The sequence below is a fragment of the Ips typographus genome, unplaced genomic scaffold (assembly GCF_016097725.1).
Source record: "Ips typographus isolate SLU unplaced genomic scaffold, UJ_Ityp_2.0 IpsContig144, whole genome shotgun sequence".
Taxonomy (NCBI): domain Eukaryota; kingdom Metazoa; phylum Arthropoda; class Insecta; order Coleoptera; family Curculionidae; genus Ips; species Ips typographus.
This window is the reverse complement of record NW_028098545.1, coordinates 83,233-107,526: the sequence shown is the minus strand read 5'-3', so window position 1 is coordinate 107,526 and position 24,294 is coordinate 83,233. Positions and strand designations below refer to the sequence as shown.

Genomic DNA, 24,294 nt, shown 5'->3' with positions numbered 1-24,294 from the left:
CGGTTTCAAATCCTTCTCCAACCATCTTCTGATTACTTTCAAATCAGAGTCTGAGCGCTGTCCTTTTATTATGTCCTCCTTAGAAACGCTGCTCTTCATTCTTTTTGTAGCCTCTTTATCTGTCACCATCGCGATTTGACCAATCCTCCAACCGTTATGAATTTGTCCTTTCCGGTATCTTAAATCACTATCAAAAGCTTGACGATCCTCTACATATCGCGGTAAATGTCCTTCCGGGTTCTTCATTTCCTGCTCCTGGTTACGCCAATTCTGCGGGGTCGGTAAACGAGACTGCTGTCTGCAATTCCATTGGTAATGTCCTTTACGTCCACAAACATAACATGTAATGTTTCTTTTAGCAGAGGAGTTCCAGTGATTTGTTCTGATGTCCTGATTCCGTCGACACTGTGGGTTTGGAGAACAAGACCGCTGTCTGCAATTCCTTCTAATGTGTCCCGTACGTCCGCATCGATAACACTCCACTCTCGTGATCGGACGTGACCGTTCTAACTGTGTGGACTGACTATTTCCTGATGCTGCCATTTGTTGCACTAATTGGCCTACCATTGCTTTAATTTCATCTATTAATGTAGCAGCATGATCGGCTGGCGGTACTCTTTCCTCTTGAATAGGCTCTGGCTTTAAATCATTGCACGCAGCTTCAATTTCCAGCGCTCGAATCAGTAATTCGCTGTTGTTGCTCCCTTTGAACATCTTCAGCCATTTCTTTACCTCCGGATCTCGAATCCCATCTACAAAATACTGTGCCACAAGTTCTTCTTGGATTTCATCCGGGACGGCTGGGTAAGCCAGATGCACAAGGCGACGAATTTCGGTTTCAAACTCTTCTAGATTTTCACCAGTTTTCTGCTGTCTTGTCATTAATTGCGTTCGATACAGTCCTTTCTTATGTTGATCCCCATAACGACGTTCTAATGCAGCTACTAATGCTTCATAGTTGCTTCGTTGGGCGATAGGCACCGTCTGTAACAGCTCCAATGCAGGTCCTCGTAATGCCACTATTAGTGCTACAGCCATTTCCTCGTTACTCCATCCATTTGCATTTGCAGCGGCCTCAAATTGGAGTTGGTACATTGCCCATGAAGTTTGACCGTCGTATGTGGGAGGCTTGATCTTGTTTAGCCCGTTTCCGGTGATCACTGTAGAGCTGGCTCCTCTGCTGTCAATTTTCCGCTCTAAGTCGCGTAGCTTTATCTTGACATCATTCTGAATTTTATTAATGTCCTCCCGAACATCATTAATGTCCTCCCGAACATCGTTCTGAATTTTATTCTCCATCTTTCTGAGACTATCGGTTACATACTCTTGGATTTCTGTTTTAGTCCCCGCTAGAACTTTCAATATTTCTACGTTACGCTTTTCATGCCACTCTCTGTCTTCTTCTTTGTCTTGTTGTCGAATTCTTTCTTCTTCTTCTTTGTCTTGTTGTCGTATTCTTTCTTCTTGTTGTCGAATCCTTTCTTGTTCTTCCTTGTTTCGTTTTCGAATCTTTTCTTGTTCTTCTTTGCCTTGTTGTCGAATTCTTTCTTGTTCTTCTTTGTTTTGTTGTCGAATCCTTTCTTGTTCTTCCTTGTTTCGTTTTCGAATCTTTTCTTGTTCTTCTTTGGCTTGTTTAAGCATAGCTTCAAATTGGGTCTCCATGTTTGCACTTTGACGTCTTGTTATTGGCATAAAATAACTTTAACACACCACTGTTCCGAAAAGTCCGGTTCTGAACACAAGTCTTTAACCCGAAGTTTAGTTCCAATTCACGTCGCACTAAAGTCTGATCGCACTTCTGACACCAATTGTTACGATTTTCCCGTGGGTTCACACAAAGTCAGTTTAACTCAACAATTAATAAATTTATTACACTTCAAAACACTCCGTACAATAATTAACACAGCTACTAAAAACACTACTACAATTACACAATTACTCCGCTATTTAAACTTTACCGCGTTCCCAAATTCACTACTACTACTGCTGTCGAGACCGCGTCTTTTATATTCGCAAATCACGTTCTAGAATGACCGCAAAACGCTTCGCGGGTTGCCTTGATCATTCAAGAATCTTCCAGGTAGCGTTTCCTAACTGTGGCCTACTTTAATACGCGCCCGGCCAGATATTGCGGCGCATCGGTTTCATCCCGAGGCGAGCGCTCGTTAAGAAGTATCGAGCATAGTAGGCCCAGACCGTAACAATATTCAACTGTTTCCGCACCAGCGTCCTTGATTGGTTGAATTCTGACCACCCTCTTACTTTCTTAATTTTGATTTTAGCAAAAAACGTTAAATACAAAACTAGTAGATATTTAGGTCTACTTTATTCTTAGATAAGCAGTTATTATACAGGGTGTCCTAAATTTTGGTAACGAACCAAACTTATGTTTTTTTAAACACAATGACCAACTTTTTATCCGATATTTGCATTCTACGTCAAATTTTAGGAATTGATGTAAAATTTCTGTATCGATATTCAACTGTTTCCGCAGCATCTGTTACTTTAACAATGTTTAAAAACTATATATTTTGGTTGGAAAGGACATGGTTGAGACGGATTGGGTACCTGCTGGAAAAAATTGTGGTATTGACGGCGTCCTCACTGGCGTAAATCGAACCGCGACATTATCTACTCAATTAAATGTAGTGCCGTTGTTTGAGCATCAGGTTCTGCTCCCCGTTGTGCGCTATGCAATTGAACCAGTTGATCCAAAACATCTACCAGTTTTACGCCATGGCTTAAAACTGTTAAGCCAGACGGACTCCGGCATACAAGTAATGATTCAGGAAACGGGTGAATTAATTCTTCTTACAGCTGGAGAGGTTTACTTAGAAAAGTGTATCAAAGATCTAAAAATGAAATTTGCCAAAGTTAAATTCAATGTGTCACCACCTATGATCGCATTAAGAGAAACAGTTCTTAATATATGTTTTGAGTATATGAAAGGTAAACGCCTCCAAACCGAACAAATCGTCATGTCTGTAAAAGTGGTTTCATTACCTTCACCACTGGCAGAAATAATTAGTAAGAGCCACGAATTGCTTACTACCATTGAAGAATATGAACAATATGGCTTTATTGATTAAATGAAACGATATTGTTTACTTAACATGGTAACTAGAGCACCACCCCCGAAACCAAAAGTGTTTAAAAGCCAACGGACAAATAAAGCTATAGAACAGCTAAAATCTCAACTTAAGACGGCTTGTGAGGACGTAGGAACCGGATGGGCAACCCTTTACGATAAAATCTGGAGCGTGGGTAAAATGTTCGGATGGCCCCAACTTGCTTATCAACAATACAAATAATTATTCCCAAAATATTTCTGGAACTGAACATGACGCACCGATGTTGCTTATTGGATCAGCACTTTCGAAATGCTTTCCAAACTTTCCTAAAGGCTGGACCCATATGTAGCGAACCCGTGACAAACTGCGCTGTGATAGTCGACAATTTAAAATTGGTTGGAAATCTATGTTTGAAGGAGTTTAGCCCCCAGTTGATTTCTGCTGAAGAAGGAGCTGCTTACAATACTTTTTAACGATGCTTTCCTGGCTACAGAAGTGCGACTAATGAAACCCATTTTCACCACCAGTATCCTGGTAGTTCCAGCTATTTTGGGTTTCCTTTTTTGTATTTTGGGTTTTTGGGTGGTACAGAACAACTTTTAATATTCTTCTAATGGTTTATTGATTTACTGCGTGCCTAATATATACAAGTACTTCCTGGTATCCAATTAAGTTCTCTATGCATTATTAGGTATTCCTTTAGCCTTTGTATTTTGTTTATATGGATGAAAAAAAATCCCTAAATTTTAGCCATATTTAAAACTGTCGTGGGTGAACATAAATTTAGATGAACTTATTTTACCTGTTGTGTATATTTGCCAAAAACGAATTTTAAATATGGCCAAGAACAGTTTAACTTTTATCTTAAAACTTTTATTTTTCTTACTATTCTCAACTTTAACTAATTACTTGACTGCATTTTAGGCTAAAGTATTTATCTACCGATCTAGGTACAGCACAGTGAATTTTCCGGCACTGTTTGCTAGGTCAGCAAGTTGAAAGTGATCCACAAGCAGAGGTATCAACTTAACAGATCATAAGATCGCTTTAACATTGCTGAAGTTGAATACAGCGTAATGTTTTTAAAGTGTTTTTTTAATAATTAAGTGCTAGAAGCTGTGGTTAGATTTTAAACCATTTAAATGACTTACGGTGTATTCGTACCAAAGTATGCTACAATTGAGATTTACTTTGATTGAGGAAAATACATAAACGACGTTAAGCCTAAAAAAGATTTTGGCATACCTGCTAGATTTTTGTGTTTAATTAACTCATCTAAAATGCATCTCTTTGTAGCATATTAGGAGTTTTAAACTTCATTCTAATTAAAACAATATCGTGGCACTTTGTAACACATGCACCCTGCATGGTCGTATACTAACTACTACACTACTAATTGCGCTATGAAAACTGGACGAAAATTATCTATCTTATTTCGTGATTAAATAGATATAAATATTCAACCAGATTTAAATAGACTTCTGGTAATCACATATAAACGAATTGCTGGGGCGAATTGCTAAAGGTCTGCCTGTACGTTTAATGTCTACGCACATAATTCCGTATACGCGTATGCCAGGCACGCTAGCATAAGTTGGTTGGTCGTGGGACATTCGACTCTGCAAAAAATGTTTTTTGAAACATCTAGTATAGTAACATTTTTAAACTATGCAACTTGACCAACTTTTCTATTCAATCCTCCCATGAACTGATAGGAGACACCAAATTTTAAGATGTTTTTTGTTTTGCTCAAACAAGCTGAGACACCCAGTATAGTTTCTAGTTTCTATACTAACCTAACGTACTGCTGTCTGGACATCTGCAGATAACATAAGTAATGCGATTTTCCAGTCCTAATGTTTTGAAGGGCCAGAAGGGACTTCATCGCTTCGTTTTTGTCGTCTTTTAAAATTACAGTTCATTTACGAAACACCAGAGCTAATTAAACTAGAAAAATAATTTATGGACCGTCAAATTAATAATATTGTTCCTCTTACTTGTACCAATAATAACTGAATGTAACTATTAATTTGGAACTACATTTTACAATTATAACAACAAAACCTTCGTAAGGTTACCAAAAAAAATTTACTGGAAAAAAATAATGTATTTGAGTTTGACGGATCACTGTCAAACAATAATAAAAGAATGTGACATTCTATCATACCCAACTTGTTCTTTGAAAGCATGGTTTGACATTTGAATGATATTTAGCCAAATATATAAAACTCCAAGTATTTCTTTTATGCCACTGATTTTAAAAAACCTACCAGTGTGCGACGTCCGGATTTTGATCATCTGTTTTCTCTTTGAACTTTTTATACGGGTTACAAAAACAGAAATGAAAAATATTTGGATTCGGAAGACAACTATCGAGTGCGACTTTTTCGTAAGTTTTGGTTACTCGATATGCGGCGACGTCGCAATTTCGATCTTCTTCGTCGACGTACGATGGGCGCGACTCTTTGAGCCATGTGCCGATACGGTTACTTGTTTCTTTGACGAGAGCTGCTTACACGACCTACCTTAAACGTTTTTTCTCATGTCTCGCAGAAAAGAAAAGAAAAGTTAAAAACGGATTTCTTGTCACCCCGTTTTGTGTTAGTGTCGTCTTCGTGTCCCAATTTGTTCGCATTGTCGGCCGAATTTGTTTGGTTGTTCTCCGACATTTAACGATAAAGCAAAAACCACGGTTTAACTTTGAAAAATTTGGAATCACAACAAAACATAACATGATGATGGTGATCTGGGTTTACTCTAACTTGCAAAAACATCTTTTTAATATCACAAGTCAAAACATATTAAAACAACGAAATCTACATGAAATATCCACTAATTTCGAATGCACTGTGTAGCCTTTTAAAACCACATCGTTAAGTAAAAAACACAAAGATGTTTTCATGCTAACATCAAGCACCACCCTTAACTTTGTAGAAACACCCAAAAAATCAAAATTCCACATTTTCTTCACTTAAGGGTCTCTACTGTCTCATTTTTCACTTTATCTATTATCATGCGGCAAATGTCTTTGGTTGTAAAACGCCATCCATCACATGCACTGGCATAAATAACATTGCCTGTGTCTGGACTGAGCAGCAACCCTGAAATTTAGTAAGTGAATATTACTTGTGATTCCAGTAGCTTTAATTAATGGCAGAAGAGAAAACCTGACAAACAATATTTTAAGTTAGGACTAACCGTCATTTTATTTAAGTAAAATAGTAGTTTATTTTAATTTACTGCCATTAAAATACAAGAATGTATTGATATACAGCATGATGTAAACTTTTTTTAATAGATAAAAACTTATCAAAGTATTATTTAACATATACCAGGTGTCAAAGAGCACCCTCGACATAGGAGATCAACATGGAAAAACGGTTTTGATTTTTTTGCGCCTGTACGGTTCATTTAATGAAAAAACGCTTTAGATAAAAGTTGTAGAGCACATTTTCGGCTATCAACTTGCAATTTTTCCAATACCGTAGATTTGACCATTAAGACGCAAAACGGATTTAAAATTCGGAAATTTTAAATCTCGCGCCAAGCGGTCGTTAAGGAAAGTTAATATCCGGCCGTGCTACCAACCTTTCAAAATCATAACAAATCGCCGTCAGTCATTCTGTAATCAAAACATTCAAAACAAGTTTATTTAGTAATAATTTTGAGTTACTACCCACATAATGCAAAAAAAATAAAAATAAATCGTGATAAAAACACTTTATCATTAGCCACAGCCCAAAAATCTGGTAAGTTGCATTTATAACCTCATTCAATGTCTACTCAACTTAATTACTTTGTAGCAAAACTCTTTAAGAAAACACTGGTTTTGCTTGCAAATATTCAATGAGGATGACCGATTCAGTTATCTCAAGCGTCTTCATAACCCTTTAAACGATTTAAAGTGACATCGACTACAAAGTCCTGCAGATGTTTGAAGAAAAGTTGCTTTACTATACAGGGACCACAAAAGAGGGCAAATACTTCCCTCAAAAGTGATGCAATTTAGTGTCCTATGTGACGCTAGTTTTATTGTATCCTTCTGTTTTGTAGTGTTGTCAACACACCATAGTGTTTAAGTGGTTTTTTATTGTATGATGTTAATAAAAAGGCATTTTTTATAACTGATTTTCAATGATTTTTACTTAGTTCTACAGGGTAAGGTAAGTACTGATATTTAGTTAGCTCTATTAGTTAACTTGAACATCATTCACCTACAAGGATACTTGTAAAACATCTCCTAACCAAAAATAAATTAACCAAAACTCGAGTTCACATTTGATTGGTAAAGGTATGTCCTGTGAAATGGTGTATTAAATTAGAAACAAGTTGTTTCTCTTTAGAGACTTTCAATCACTACATTTTACCTACCTTTGCTAATTTGGAACTTTATTACACTATTATCCAAACAAAAATTAGGTTACTAAGACAAAGTTGTTTTTAGCATAGCTTGTATGGTAAAAGGTTCACCCACTCACACTCAATCTGTGGAACAATCACTGTTTATGTGGTAAAACCAGTTTTCTTTGCCACCTATTGTACTGAAGCTTTTGGCTTGAAGAAAATGTATACTGTACTTTGAACTGTGAAAAAATAATTAATACAAACATTCAGTGTACAAAGCTTTATTTGGAACAATTGAGTGTGTGGAAAAAATGACACGATTATAATGTTAATAAACCTAGAATAGAACAGCTCATTTATATAGCTCAATTGAAAAGGTGGTTTTTCGATAATACCTTCCTTTATAAAAAAACTTTTGTCACCTGACTGATAATTTGACTGTGTAAGTCCATATTATATGCCTAGAAGGGGTTTCTAAGAGGTTTTATAGCCAGTTTAACATTCTTCACGTTTCAGTCAGATCAAATTTTGAGATTTAAGTCAGATATCAACACTGAATCATTTTAAGTTTTAGTTGCAATACTGATGAAACCCCTCGGTGATGATAGTCCATGAAGTTAAGCACATTGAAGCTAAATCACATCACTTTTGAAGGAAGTATTTGGCCCCTTTGTTGTTGTCCCTATACAGTAGGAAACTTATCTTCAAAGATCTGGCTTCATTGTCCACTTTAAATAGTTTGGTAGTGTTATGAAGAGGCTTGAGATAGCTGATTCGGTCATCCTCATTAAATATTGTCACGAAGGATAATAAATCAAATTTATTACTTGAACGGAAACATTAAAAAATGTTTATATTACTTGAGCGGAAACATTAAAATTGTGGAATGCGGTCGGAGTGCAACTGCAATTAAGATGCATTTGCTGAATTGCGAAATAATGTGGAATGTTTTCCAAGTACCGATGGTCGAAGGTCGTCACGAGTTGTCGGCTAGACGAGGCCAGGTCTGGGAGTTTTGATTGGTGGAATCAGTGTCTGGAATGCTATAAAAAAGAGGTTGCACCCTAGAGAGGGGTTCAGTTCAGTTCAATTCAATCAGTTCATTCCAATCAATCCAGTTTTTCTGTGCACCACGTCGGAGAAGGCAGTACCTAGCCAGAAGACTCCGCTCACGCCACAGAATGTAGTCGTCCTGAATTCTGCAACCCGCACCGGGTTTACAAATTAATTAAATAGTAAACCATCTCTTAAACTATAATAAATCGCAAGTGCCAAACCCTCCACGAAGCTGCCCTCATAATTGTTTTACAAATGTAAGTACAGATTTGTTATTGTAATATTTTGTGCATGTAAAAGGTATTGTTTAAAGTGTTACTTTGGGAATTATGTTGAAGGTTTTATTCCGATTCACCAAGTTGATAAACCAACCATTTTGTCAATTAGTTTTAACTATTATTTAGTTATTAAATTATATTTTTCTACCAAGTGGTTTGATTCTACCTCTGAAACAAGATCTCGGTAAAGGCGTTTATTAAAGTAATAAACGCACGTCTCGTTTAACTTGTTGGGCCAAAAGGGCTTTTCAATTTAAACGTGACATTTGGTGGAGGTGCCGGCCTTGTGTCAGAATGACATTTGGTGGAGGCGCCGATTTTGTGTCAGAATGACATTTGGTAGAATTGTTTCAAGTAGATGAAAAACACTGCTAAAAAAAAAAAGTGAATTTTTAAACCAGAAAAAATATTTTTGATTTTTCTTATCGTGAATGAAAATTACCTCTTTAAAACAAAAATATATTTTTCTTTTTGCATAATTAATTTTGTCCTACATTGTCATTTTGAATATTTGTTTGCTAAATTGTTAAAAGCAAGTCAGTATTACTGAAACGATCGTGTCTTATGTTAAAAAGTCAAGAAATTAATGGCTAATATAACTTTACGTACAGCACTGGCCGAACAAAAAGCCCCGGCCATCCCTAAATTTACGTGTCCACCTACGTTTAATCCATCAAGTGATTGCCCCATTACATTTTTAAATAAATATGAAAAGTCCGCAAGATTAAACAACTGGACTTATTCTTTAAAGATTTCATATTTTAATAATTATTTGGACGGACCAGCACAAGTTTGGTATCAAAAATATGTAAATGATCCAAAAAATGTTTTGAATACTTGGGCAATATTTCGAACAGATTTTCTAAAAGAATTCGCAGGTGACCAACCATTTCGTAAACTGAAATTTAGATTAAACACGCGTAAACATCGGGACAATGAAGACATTAAAACTTATTATTATGACTTACTTACCTTGGCAAATGAAATTAACCCAGACATGTCTTTTGAAACTTTTAGAGATTATTTTGAAAACGGTTTAAATCCGTCGTGTTTTGAAATGTATTATTTGCTAAGCTCTAATAATAAAAATTTGAGTGATTTAAACCAACTAGTCTTGAAAATAAGTGATATTAAAGAGCGTGTATTATTTAGTCAAATGAATCGGCAAAGTAAATTTTACATTTCGGACGGAATGAATTTTCGGTCTCGTAATGATCGGTTGAAAAACAAATTTGACAAATACAGTACTAATCGTACTTGGCCAAATAAGTATTGTAAAAATTGTGAATTTCAGTCCAACAATTATTGTGGAAATAATAATTACAAAGGGACCAAGTTAAAGAAAAATGATTTCTACTATCAAAATGTGTCACGAGAAAAGCAAAATTATTCTAGGCTTGATCAAAATCAAGGTATAAGAAATAGTAATACCAGAAATAATTATTCATCAAAATGTAAAAATTTTAATAGAGGTAGCAACAAGTTTTACAATTTTGGACAAAATAAGAATGTTTCTACACATCAGAATCCTAGTAAATGTGAAAACTCAATGTTAAGTGTCGATGAAGTTGCTCTAAACTCGACAAACAGTAAAGATAGCAATTTATTGTCAATCAAAGCTTCAATAAATAACGAAGACAATTTGTTTGATGTAATTTTAGACACAGGATGTGAACCAAACTTAATTGATTTAAATCTTATAACTAACATGTCTTTATCATCAGAGAAAATCCAATTAACTTCGGTAGGAGGTTATACTTTTAACCCAGTTGGTACTTCGAAAGTAACTCTAAAAATTAACAACATAAAGTTGGATATTGAAGCATTAGTAGTGAAAAATCTTTCTAAACCTCTAATTTTGGGACATAATTTTTTATCAAATTTTAACGCAATGATTGATTACAATAAAAATATTTTGAGTTTTTCAACAAACAACAACGATAAAGTAAGAGTTAATCTCAATCGACCTGATTTAGATGTTACATCTAAAAACCAAGTTCAGAAAGAGTATCTAATGGGTGTAGAAATTTCTGACGTCGAAAAAACAGTAAAACCTGTAATAAAATTAAAAGTTGCTCAAAAGTATATTGTAAAACCAAATACGCAAATAACGTTAAGATTGAAAACCTCGAATAATGTACCTGATTTAACAAAATGCATTTTTATTAAAAGAGACAGTTATTTATGTCCAAGAAATCTGTGTGTAGACACACCATTTTTGCAAAATGGGCACAATTTATACATTAAAATTGTCAATAAGGGATTTAGAACAGTTCCTATTTTAAAGCATTCTGTTATAGGTAAATTCGACGTTAATGAATCAATCAATACAAATACGACAAAGGATTCAATGTTATGCATTTCAGAAAAACGCAAATCAAAAACTGCTAATAAGTTTCAGTCCGATTTTCCTGTTCAATCGAAAATGTTACATCCTAATTTACAGACAAGTAACATAAATGAAATCGATAATATAGATTATCGAAGAAAAGTTGCGATGTTTAAATCAACTCGTAAAACTTCACACCAAAATAGAGACACAGCCGACCAAGTCGAATTAAAAAATGTAATATTCCCTGTATCCCAATTTTGTGGATTACAATATTCAAAGCAAAATGTATGCTTTTAGCATTTCTATTTAGTAGAAGTTTGTATAAAAGTTAAGCTGAAAAATCAAATATTTTGAGAAAAAAAAAATGAATTTTACATACTGCAGCATGCTATTAAATTAATTTTTACATGACTTCTAAATCTAAAGTTAAAAAATAAAATCCACACTGTAAAACAGCGGATTGTGTTATTTCGATGTCGAGGCAGCAAGCATTCCCGATAACGACAAAAAGTGTGCCGGAATGAAACTTCTAATTGTCGACAAATAATTTTTTACTTATTATGTGTAGGTACCAGCTTTAAATAAAAGCATAGTGCAGAGTTAAAGAGGATTTCCATATGTTTCCACCGTTCAAAACTAAGAGTACATAAAAAATCGAAGGTTATTATTTGGTTGCTTACAAAAATCGCGACATTAGTGGAAAATAAAGTAAAGCAGACTAATTAGTTGTATTTGACGCCGCGTGCCGGTGTGACCGACTTGCTTTATTGCACTCGTCTCGTCGCATCGCCGCGAAGGTGTCGATAAGAAAACTGCTGATTGATGAATTTTAATGTTTTTTTTTCTAAATGCACATGATAATTTACCTACATGGAATAACAAGTCGAAATGTTGCATTGGCTAATAATAATTAAACTTGATTTTACTATGGAAAAAAATGACAACTGATTTAAAAAGTGACCCAAGTTATTTTTTTGAATACGAATGGTAAATGATACATTTGTAATAAAGTATTTCTGAGGTGATATTTAAAACATTCAACACACATACTACTCGAATGAGACGATAGGACCCACACATCATAATAATGTGATTTTATTTTACTTTATTTCTGCTGAATTTCAACCTGTTAAATAATTTTAACCTGCTATTTAATTGAGGTGAAAAACGCTAGCTGAGCGTAATACCCTATTATGTAAGTGGCACATAGAGTTTGTTTCTTTAACCGACCCGTTGTAATGAGTTTTATGAGTACTAAAGTTTCAACTTACATGCAGTTGAACTATTTTTGGTGCATCTGTACGAAGATGTCCAGCTCAAGATTCATGATTAAATAAAATAATTACTGGATTGCCAATGAAAAATATTGGTATCTTTTATAAAGGAGTAATTTAAATACTCAAGAATTCAACTGGAAAAACAGTATAATTCAATGTTGGTAGGAGTATTAGCTCTCAAAGTAGTTGTTTCTGATTTTTCCCTTCTCAGTTGAGAAGTTTCTGATACAGAAAGGTCTGTACATGTTGAGAAATATTTGTTTTAGTGCCACACAGCAATACTATTTGCTGTTATCGATGTTAGGGCGGTGCATGATTTTTTCTCAAAGAACAAACCAAAAGCATTTTTGAATGCGAAACTAATAGCAGGCTGAAATAATTGAATGATGAAACCTTATACATACGTTTATTAGGTTTTGAAAATTGGGTCTTTGAAGCAAATCGATACTAGACTTCTTTAAACTCGGATATAAAAAGGTCCATATAAAGTAGCAAATTTGTCAATATTTTCAGGCAACGGGGATTCCTATTCCTGACAGCAACCGGTTATACGTTATCCTGGAAGTTTGCGTATTAGTTGCTTTAATCGTTTACCTTAATTCCGTTTATAGGATCGTCTCATTACGATGTACAATAAGTTGTACAAATTTCTAGCAGACTGACTACGACTACTTTTTGAAACAAATATTGAACTGCAGAGCAATTCAAAGTTACAAGTTACAAGCCCGATAAAGTCAAAATGCTCATAATTAAGTTATAAAAATGTTTACTTTTATTTGCTTAAATGAATTATCCTACAGTAGGATATATTTTGTTTTTTTTTGATTAGATAATTCTTTTCTTATGCCGCAGGCAGATGGTGATCACTTTGTTATTTAAGTCATCGCGGTACGAACGTTCACAAAAACTGCGTATGGATAAATATCATTGTAATTTCATTTTGACATGCAAATTTTTAGCATATGAGAATAATTATTAAGAAAAATTGCCATTGTTATTATAAAAGTGAAGAAGTGTACACTTGAGTTTTATATCGTGATTTTTTCATTGTATGAGTACGATAGTAAGACAGATACATGGTATATTTTGAATTATACCACACGAAATAAAAAGTTACACACAAAAATACATCAGCTCTTGGACTAAAGCAAAAGCGAACATCGCTGCTTATCGTCCGGCTGATAATCCGAATGATGACAAACTTTAGCCTTGATTCCGCTTAGTAAGGCAAAGTGAAACTAAGACGGACAATGCAAATTTGTGGTAATGCAATAATCAGAGTTTATTTTTTATTAAAAATAAACCAAGCCAGAAATGATTTAAGTTAATCATTTAATACTTGCGTTTGCATACTAATAACATATTTTTATTTTTACAGAAACAATGAGGGAAAAGCATTTGATTGAGGACATTACATCCAATTTTTGATAAAAAAATCTTCTCCAAAAGGATTTGAAGTTAATTAGAAACGGTTAAGGTTTCTGTATTTTTTGAAACAGGCAAATACGTTCTACTTTCCATAACATGAAAACTAGAGCGTCTAGAGCGAGTCGTTTATATTTACGGAGTTCAAACTTTTTAGTTTCAGGACCGGATTCCCGATTATTTTTACATGTCAATTAACTTTATAAAGTAATACGCAAGATTGCATGCAAATTAGATTTTTAATATAAGTATATTAGGCCTTAATGAACACATATTAACCTTTGTTCTTGTTTTCATTATATGTAAAAAAACCATGCACTTGAGGGAGCCATAAGGAGCCAATGTACTAAGTGACGCTGTGCAAAGCCAGTATTGGAAGACCAATAAAGATGACACTTAACCTTATCACCAACGTCAACCACGTGATGTTAATGAAACTTAAGCAGGAAGGACTATGAAATTGACATTGCTAGACTTCAACTACTGTACTATTTGGTGACCAATGAGGGACAAAGTCATGGACAGGGCAATTTATGATTGTGACAAAAATTTTTGTGCGAACAATGGCGCAATACAAATCGCAAAATCAAAACTGCGTATATTGAAGTATATGGTGCGTAGTTAAGCGCTCCCCAAGATTTCAAATGTGTTATGTTAATTTAAGGGTTAGTTTAATGATTAGGATTACTATAATTTTTAGGTACGACGAAGCGATGACGGAAAATGGAGAAAGTAAGCTTTTTAGAAAATATATGAAAAAGAAAATTAAAATTAAAATCAAAATTTTCTCTTACTCCATTTTTCTAATAATATTATAATAAGATGAATTTTATATAAGGCTAGCGATAACTAGATTAATAATTAGCATTGTCAAATGTAGGAGTTACCTCTCTTAGTTTAAACTGGAGGGCCAGTTTCATGGAGGAGGGGCAAATGTCACGAAGGATAATAAATCAAATTTATTACTTGAACGGAAACATTAAAAAATGTTTATATTACTTGAGCGGAAACATTAAAACTGTGGAATGCGGTCGGAGTGCAACTGCAATTAAGATGCATTTGCTGAATTGCGAAATAATGTGGAATGTTTTCCAAGTACCGATGGTCGAAGGTCGTCACGAGTTGTCGGCTAGACGAGGCCAGGTCTGGGAGTTTTGATTGGTGGAATCAGTGTCTGGAATGCTATAAAAAAGAGGTTGCACCCTAGAGAGGGGTTCAGTTCAGTTCAATTCAATCAGTTCATTCCAATCAATCCAGTTTTTCTGTGCACCACGTCGGAGAAGGCAGTACCTAGCCAGAAGACTCCGCTCACGCCACAGAATGTAGTCGTCCTGAATTCTGCAACCCGCACCGGGTTTACAAATTAATTAAATAGTAAACCATCTCTTAAACTATAATAAATCGCAAGTGCCAAACCCTCCACGAAGCTGCCCTCATAATTGTTTTACAAATGTAAGTACAGATTTGTTATTGTAATATTTTGTGCATGTAAAAGGTATTGTTTAAAGTGTTACTTTGGGAATTATGTTGAAGGTTTTATTCCGATTCACCAAGTTGATAAACCAACCATTTTGTCAATTAGTTTTAACTATTATTTAGTTATTAAATTATATTTTTCTACCAAGTGGTTTGATTCTACCTCTGAAACAAGATCTCGGTAAAGGCGTTTATTAAAGTAATAAACGCACGTCTCGTTTAACTTGTTGGGCCAAAAGGGCTTTTCAATTTAAACGTGACAATATTTGCAAGCAAAACCAGTGTTTTCTTAAAGAGTTTTGCTACAAAGTAAATAAGTTGAGTAGAGACATTAAATGAGGTTATAAATGTAACTTACCAGATTTTTGGACTGTGGCTACTGATAAAGTATTGTTATCACGATTTATTTTATAAAAAAATAAACTTGTTTTGAAAGTTTGGTAGCACTGCCGGATATAACGACCGCTTGGCGCGAGTTTTAAAATTTCCGAATTTTAGATCCGTTTTGCGTCTTAATGGTCAAATCTACGGTATTGAAAAAATTACAAGTTGATAGCCGAAAATGTGCTCTACAACTTTTATCTAAAGCGTTTTTCCATTAAATGAACCGTACAGGCGCAAAAAAATCAAAACCGTTTTCCCATGTTGATCTCCTATGTCCAGGGTGCTCTTGGACACCTGGTATATGTTAAATGATACTTTGATAAGTTTTTATCTATTAAAAAAAGTTTACATCACGCTGTATTTCAATACATTCTTGTATTTTAATGGCACTAAATTAAAATGTAAATTACGGTTAGTCCTAACTTAAAATATTGTTTGTCAAGTTTTCTCTTCTGCCATTAATTAAAGCTACTGGAATCACAAGTAATATTCACTTACTAAATTTCAGGGTTGCTGTTCAGTCCAGACACAGGCAATATTATTTTTGGCAGTGCATGTGATGGATGGGGTTTTACAACCAAAGACATTTGCCGCATGATAATAGATAAAGTGAAAAATGAGACAGTAGAGACCCTTAAGTCAAGAAAATGTGGAATTTTGATTTTTGGGTGGACTCTCAAGGCAACGTCAAGTCTGGAGCCGTGACAAAACAAAAGACAAACATATTTTTACAGTTTTGTCTTCGCAGTATTCTACAAGTCTATCAGACGGTTCCTATCAAGATGAATAAAACCGATCTACCTAAAATCTTAAAGACACTAAAAATAACGAATCCAACGCGAGAAATGCTGTTTACGACCAATCGCAGGCAACAAATGAAATTACTTCTGTCTACTTGGAGTCCTCTTGCTAAAAAAGTATTTCTTCAAACATTAAATGTAATTCCCTCACCTAAAGAGATAAATTCACCTACTTGAATTCATGTGTAGAGAGACCTTTATGCCCTACCTGAAACGATTAGATATAGCCTGTCCAACCTATTGCTACGTTTCAAAGCTATTTTCGGTTGATAAGCTGTCTTTAGAAAAGGAGGCTTTTATTAACGTCGTATATTAATTATTATATATATTATAAACGTCAGTCATCAGATGCGTAGAACTAGACCGATAGTTTCATCGGCGCATCGCGCTAACCCGAGGGAACAATCAACAACTGACCAAGAATGTTCCTCGTCATCTACGACCGATGAAGATAAGATTAAATTAATTGAAGATGAACTAGTGATTATCGGTATGACAAGGGTGCTTGTCGGATCGTTACGAATAGGACAAGTATATGCTTTGACGAAGGACTATTTGCCAGAAGAATCAAAACTAGCAGAAAATCCTGATGCTTTTGTTGCAACTAATAGAAGTGTCAGCACATTTACAATAAAAAAAACTATATATTTTGGTTGGAAAGGACATGGTTGAGACGGATTGGGTACCTGCTGGAAAAAATTGTGGTATTGACGGCGTCCTCACTGGCGTAAATCGAACCGCGACATTATCTACTCAATTAAATGTAGTGCCGTTGTTTGAGCATCAGGTTCTGCTCCCCGTTGTGCGCTATGCAATTGAACCAGTTGATCCAAAACATCTACCAGTTTTACGCCATGGCTTAAAACTGTTAAGCCAGACGGACTCCGGCATACAAGTAATGATTCAGGAAACGGGTGAATTAATTCTTCTTACAGCTGGAGATGTTCACTTAGAAAAGTGTATCAAAGATCTAAAAATGAAATTTGCCAAAGTTAAATTCAATGTGTCACCACCTATGATCGCATTAAGAGAAACAGTTCTTAATAAATGTTTTGAGTATATGAAAGATAAACGCCTCCAAACCGAACAAATCGTCATGTCTGTAAAAGTGGTTTCATTACCTTCACCACTGGCAGAAATAATCAGTAAGAACCACGAATTGCTTACTACCATTGAAGAATATGAACAATATGGTTTTATGGTAACTAAAGCACCACCCCCGAAACCAAAAGTGTTTAAAAGCCAACGGACAAATAAAGCTATAGAACAGCTAAAATCTCAACTTAAGACGGCTTGTGAGGACGTAGGAACCGGATGGGCAACCCTTTACGATAAAATCTGGATAACGATGCTTTCCTGGCTACAGAAGTGCGACTAATGGAACCCAGTTTCACCACTAGTATCCGAGTAGTTCCAGCTATTTTGGGTAACTTTTTGCGTTTCCGTTTTTGGGTGGTACAGAAATACTTTAATATTCATAATGTATACAAGTACTTCCTGGTATCCAAGTAAATTTTCTAGGCATTATTAGGTATTCTTTTAGCTTTTGTATTTTGTTTATATAAATGAAAAAAAATCCATACATTTTAGCCATATTTAAAACTGTCGTGGGTGAACATTAGATTGGACTTATTTTACCTGTTGTGTATATTTGCCAAAAACGAATTTTAAATATGGCCAAGAACAGTTTAACTTTTATCTTACAACTTTTATTTATCTTACTACTCAACTTTAACTATTTACTTGACTGCATTTTAGGCTAAAGTATTTATCTACCGATCTAGGTACAGCACAGTGAATTTTCCGGCACCGTTTGCTAGGTCAGCAAGTTGAAAGTGATCCACAAGCAGAGGTATCAATTTAACAGATCATAAGATCGCTTTAACATTGCTGAAGTTGAATACAGCGTAATGTTTTTAAAGTGTTTTTTTAATAATGAAGTCCTAGAAGCTGTGGTTAGATTTTAAACCATTTAAATGACCTACGGTGTATTCGTACCAAAGTATGCTACAATTGAGATTTACTTTGATTGAGGAAAATACATAAACGACGTTAAGCCTAAAAAAGATTTTGGCATACCTGCTAGATTTTTTGTGTTTAATTAACTCATCTAAAATGCATCTCTTTGTAGCATATTAGGAGTTTTAAACTTCATTCTAATTAAAACAATATCGTGGCACTTTGTAACACATGCACCCTGCATGGTCGTACACTAACTACTACACTACTAATTGCGCTACGAAAACTGGACGAAAATTATCTATCTTATTTCGTGATTAAATAGATATAAATATTCAATCAGATTTAAATAGACTTCTGGTAATCACATATAAACGAATTGCTGGGGCGAATTGCTAAAGGTCTGCCTGTACGTTTAATGTCTACGCACATAATTCCGTATACGCGTATGCCAGGCACGCTAGCATAAGTTGGTTGGTCGTGGGACATTCGACTCTGCAAAAAATGTTTTTTGAACCATCTAGTATAGTAACATTTTTAAACTATGCAACTTGACCAACTTTTCTATTCAATCCTCCCATGAACTGATAGGAGACACCAAATTTTAAAATGTTTTTTGTTTTGCTCAAACAAGCTGAGACACCCAGTATAGTTTCTATACTAACCTAACGTACTGCTGTCTGGACATCTGCAGATAACATAAGTAATGCGATTTTCCAGTCCTAATGTTTTGAAGGGCCAGAAGGGATCAATCCCTTGGTGCTCTGCATATCCTCATTTCGCTGATTGGTTCACAAGTTTTTACCAGCGTTTTTACAAATTGATGATAAGGCTGAAGAAGAGTGCAAGAAGCTTAAGACAGAAGTGAAACCGGCTCTGATTACAATTAACATGGAAAATATTATCGTATATATCAGCGTTTGCTCTTTAGCTATTTTTTATGACAGTACTTTTATTCGACAGGCACCAGATAATTATTGCAAACTTTTACAACCTGCCAAGTAATGATGGATAGGATTCTTATCGGGAAATGCGTATGGGTTGTTTAGTGGAGTTGTAAAAGTACTTTACGGCCTGCTTACCCTCGATCTTTTATTAATGCTTAGCTCGGTGGTATGAAGGTCGTCTGAGTTCAAAGATGCTGACCATGGATTCCGGTATCTCGATGGACAAGCGCATAATGGTTGAGTCCAGTTCAGTCTCACGTACACTGCATTACACACCTAAAATATTGTGATTAACACATTAGAGGTTGTCCTGAAAGTGAAAAGTGGAGAATAGACAAGTTTGGTGTATAAGGATTGATATTTTTTAGTGGAAACTAGTTGTCGATAGGACATCTTGTATATTGTGCACCAAAATTTGATATATTTTTCAGTTTTTTTCCATGATGTGTAACACATATGCGTATCAAAAGATTACCAAGTTGATTACCATGTCAAATCGTTTGGCTTGTTAATCCAGCTTAAACACAAATTGGTGAATGTTATCAACATGTTACTTATCAGCATCATTTTGGTACATATGTTATCACAAACAACTTTTTTTTTTCTCATTAAGTTTACCTGTTAAATTGCGCACTCTGGCAACAGGTAAATGTGTTGGTTGTGTGTATTATAGTGGTACTTGGTGGGTTTTACTAAAGCAGCACCAGTTTCAACAGGCAGGGGCAGCAACTACTGAAACAAAAAAAAAACGTTATCACTTCTTGATATGACATTTTAAAAATATACCAAGTTAGCAGTATACTGCATTAAACGTATTTATTGCAAGTGTAAGAAAATTGTTGTGTTTCCTTTATTGTGTTTTTTTTTCAAGTTTTAAGATAAAAGTTAAACTGTTCTTGGCCATATTTAAAATTCGTTTTTGGCAAATATACACAACAGGTAAAATAAGTTCATCTAAATTTATGTTCACCCACGACAGTTTTAAATATGGCTAAAATTTAGGGATTTTTTTTTTCATCCATATAAACAAAATACAAAGGCTAAAGGAATACCTAATAATGCATAGAGAACTTAATTGGATACCAGGAAGTACTTGTATATATTAGGCACGCAGTAAATCAATAAACCATTAGAAGAATATTAAAAGTTGTTCTGTACCACCCAAAAACCCAAAATACAAAAAGGAAACCCAAAATAGCTGACACTACCAGGATACTGGTGGTGAAAATGGGTTCCATTAGTCGCACTTCTGTAGCCAGGAAAGCATCGTTAAAAAGTATTGTAAGCAGCTCCTTCTTCAGCAGAAATCAACTGGGGGCTAAACTCCTTCAAACATAGATTTCCAACCAATTTTAAATTGTCGACTATCACAGCGCAGTTTGTCACGGGTTCGCTACATATGGGTCCAGCCTTTAGGAAAGTTTGGAAAGCATTTCGAAAGTGCTGATCTAATAAGCAACATCGGTGCGTCATGTTCAGTTCCAGAAATATTTTGGGAATAATTATTTGTATTGTTGATAAGCAAGTTGGGGCCATCCGAACATTTTACCCACGCTCCAGATTTTATCGTAAAGGGTTGCCCATCCGGTTCCTACGTCCTCACAAGCCGTCTTAAGTTGAGATTTTAGCTGTTCTATAGCTTTATTTGTCCGTTGGCTTTTAAACACTTTTGGTTTCGGGGGTGGTGCTTTAGTTACCATGTTAAGTAAACAATATCGTTTCATTTAATCAATAAAGCCATATTGTTCATATTCTTCAATGGTAGTAAGCAATTCGTGGCTCTTACTAATTATTTCTGCCAGTGGTGAAGGTAATGAAACCACTTTTACAGACATGACGATTTGTTCAGTTTGGAGGCGTTTATCTTTCATATACTCAAAACATATATTAAGAACTGTTTCTCTTAATGCGATCATAGGTGGTGACACATTGAATTTAACTTTGGCAAATTTCATTTTTAGATCTTTGATACACTTTTCTAAGTGAACCTCTCCAGCTGTAAGAAGAATTAATTCACCCGTTTCCTGAATCATTACTTGTATGCCGGAGTCCGTCTGGCTTAACAGTTTTAAGCCATGGCGTAAAACTGGTAGATGTTTTGGATCAACTGGTTCAATTGCATAGCGCACAACGGGGAGCAGAACCTGATGCTCAAACAACGGCACTACATTTAATTGAGTAGATAATGTCGCGGTTCGATTTACGCCAGTGAGGACGCCGTCAATACCACAATTTTTTCCAGCAGGTACCCAATCCGTCTCAACCATGTCCTTTCCAACCAAAATATATAGTTTTTTTATTCTAAATGTACTGACACTTCTATTAGTTGCAACAAAAGTATCAGAATTTTCTGCTAGTTTTGATTCTTCTGGCAAATAGTCCTTCGTCAAAGCATATACTTGTCATACCGATAATCACTAGTTCATCTTCAATTAATTTAATCTTATCTTCATCGGTCGTAGATGACGAGGAACATTCTTGGTCAGTTGTTGATTGTTCCGTCGGCTTAGCGCGATGCGCCGATGAAACTATCGGTCTAGTTCTACGCATCTGATGACTGACGTTTATAATATATATATAAATTAATATACGACGTTAATAAAAGCCTCCTTTTCTAAAGACAGCTTATCAACCGAAAATAGCTTTGAAAGGTTGGACAGTCTATATCTAATCGTTTCAGGTAGGGAATAAAGGTCTCTCTACACATGAATTCAAGTAGGTGAATTTATCTCTTTAGGTGACGGAATTACATTTAATGTTTGAAGAAATACTTTTTTAGCAAGAGGAATCCAAGTAGACAGAATTAATTTCATTTGTTGCCTGCCATTGGTCGTAAACAGCATTTCTCGCGTTGGATTCGTTATTTTTAGTGTCTTTAAGATTTTAGGTAGATCGGTTTTATCCATCTTGATAGGAACCGTCTTATAGACTTGTAGAATACTGCGAAGACAAAACTGTGAAAGTATGTTTGTCTTTTGTTTTGTCACGGCTCCAGACTTGACGTTGCCTTGAGAGTCCACCCAAAAATCAAAATTCCACATTTTCTTCACTTAAGGGTCTCTACTGTCTCATTTTTCACTTTATTTATTATCATGCGGCAAATGTCTTTGGTTGTAAAACGCCATCCATCACATGCACTGGCATAAATAACATTGCCTGTGTCTGGACTGAACAGCAACCCTGAAATTTAGTAAGTGAATATTACTTGTGATTCCAGTAGCTTTAATTAATGGCAGAAGAGAAAACCTGACAAACAATATTTTAAGTTAGGACTAACCGTCATATTATTTAAGTAAAATAGTAGTTTATTTTAATTTACTGCCATTAAAATACAAGAATGTATTGATATACAGCATGATGTAAACTTTTTTTAATAGATAAAAACTTATCAAAGTATTATTTAACATACACCAGGTGTCAAAGAGCACCGTCGACATAGGAGATCAACATGGGAAAAACACGGTTTTGATTTTTTTGCGCCTGTACGGTTCATTTAATGAAAAAACGCTTTAGATAAAAGTTGTAGAGCACATTTTCGGCTATCAACTAGTAATTTTTTCAATACCGTAGATTTGACCATTAAGACGGAAAACGGATTTAAAATTCGGAAATTTTAAATCTCGCGCCAAGCGGTCGTTAAGGAAACTTAATATCCGGCCGTGCTACCAACCTTTCAAAATCATAACAAATCGCCGTCAGTCATTCTGTAATCAAAACATTCAAAACAAGTTTATTTAGTAATAATTTTGAGTTACTACCCACATAATGCAAAAAAAATAAAAATAAATCGTGATAAAAACACTTTATCATTAGCCACAGCCCAAAAATCTGGTAAGTTGCATTTATAACCTCATTCAATGTCTACTCAACTTAATTACTTTGTAGCAAAACTCTTTAAGAAAACACTGGTTTTGCTTGCAAATATTCAATGAGGATGACCGATTCAGTTATCTCAAGCGTCTTCATAACCCTTTAAACGATTTAAAGTGATATCGACTACAAAGTCCTGCAGATGTTTGAAGATAAGTTGCTTTACTATACAGGGACCACAAAAGAGGGCAAATACTTCCCTCAAAAGTGATGCAATTTAGTGTCCTATGTGACGCTAGTTTTATTGTATCCTTCTGTTTTGTAGTGTTGTCAACACACCATAGTGTTTAAGTGTTTTTTTATTGTATGATGTTAATAAAAAGGCATTTTTTATAACTGATTTTCAATGATTTTTACTTTGTTCTACAGGGTAAGGTAAGTACTGATATTTAGTTAGTTAGTTAGCTCTATTAGTTAACTTGAACATCATTCACCTACAAGGATACTTGTAAAACATCTCCTAACCAAAATAAATTAACCAAAACTCGAGTTCACATTTGATTGGTAAAGGTATGTCCTGTGAAATGGTTTATTAAATTAGAAGCAAGTTGTTTCTCTTTAGAGACTTTCAATCACTACATTTTACCTACCTTTGCTAATTTGGAACTCTATTACACTATTATCCAAACAAAAATTAGGTTACTAAGACAAAGTTGTTTTTAGCATAGCTTGTATGGTAAAAGGTTCACCCACTCACACTCAATCTGTGGAACAATCACTGTTTATGTGGTAAGACCAGTTTTCTTTGCCACCTATTGTACTGAAGCTTTTGGCTTGAAGAAAATGTATACTGTACCTTGAACTGTGAATAAATAATTAATACAAACATTCAGTGTACAAAGCTTTATTTGGAACAATTGAGTGTGTGGAAAAAATAACACGATTATAATGTTAATAAACCTAGAATAGAACAGCTCATTTATATAGCTCAATTGAAAAGGTGGTTTTTCGATAATATCTTCCCTTATAAAAAAACTTTTGTCACCTGACTGATAATTTGACTGTGTAAGTCCATATTATATTCCTAGAAGGGGTTTCTAAGAGGTTTTATAGCCAGTTTAACATTCTTCACGTT

At 34.8% G+C, this 24,294-nt stretch overlaps 1 protein-coding gene across 1 annotated transcript; it reads left to right on the top strand.

Annotated features, from left to right (window-relative positions):
- Positions 1 to 17,107: 17,107 nt before the first annotated feature.
- LOC145739428 (elongation factor-like GTPase 1) lies at positions 17,108 to 17,821 on the top strand. Its single transcript, XM_081994849.1, has one exon. It carries the CDS (start codon positions 17,108 to 17,110, stop codon positions 17,819 to 17,821), a length of 714 nt encoding a protein of 237 aa, XP_081850975.1.
- The last annotated feature ends 6,473 nt before the right edge of the window (positions 17,822 to 24,294 follow it).

Bases quoted from the DNA above. Each gene is read 5' to 3' on its own strand.
- LOC145739428 (XM_081994849.1), top strand. From the start codon at position 17,108: ATGGTTGAGACGGATTGGGTACCTGCTGGAAAAAATTGTGGTATTGAC.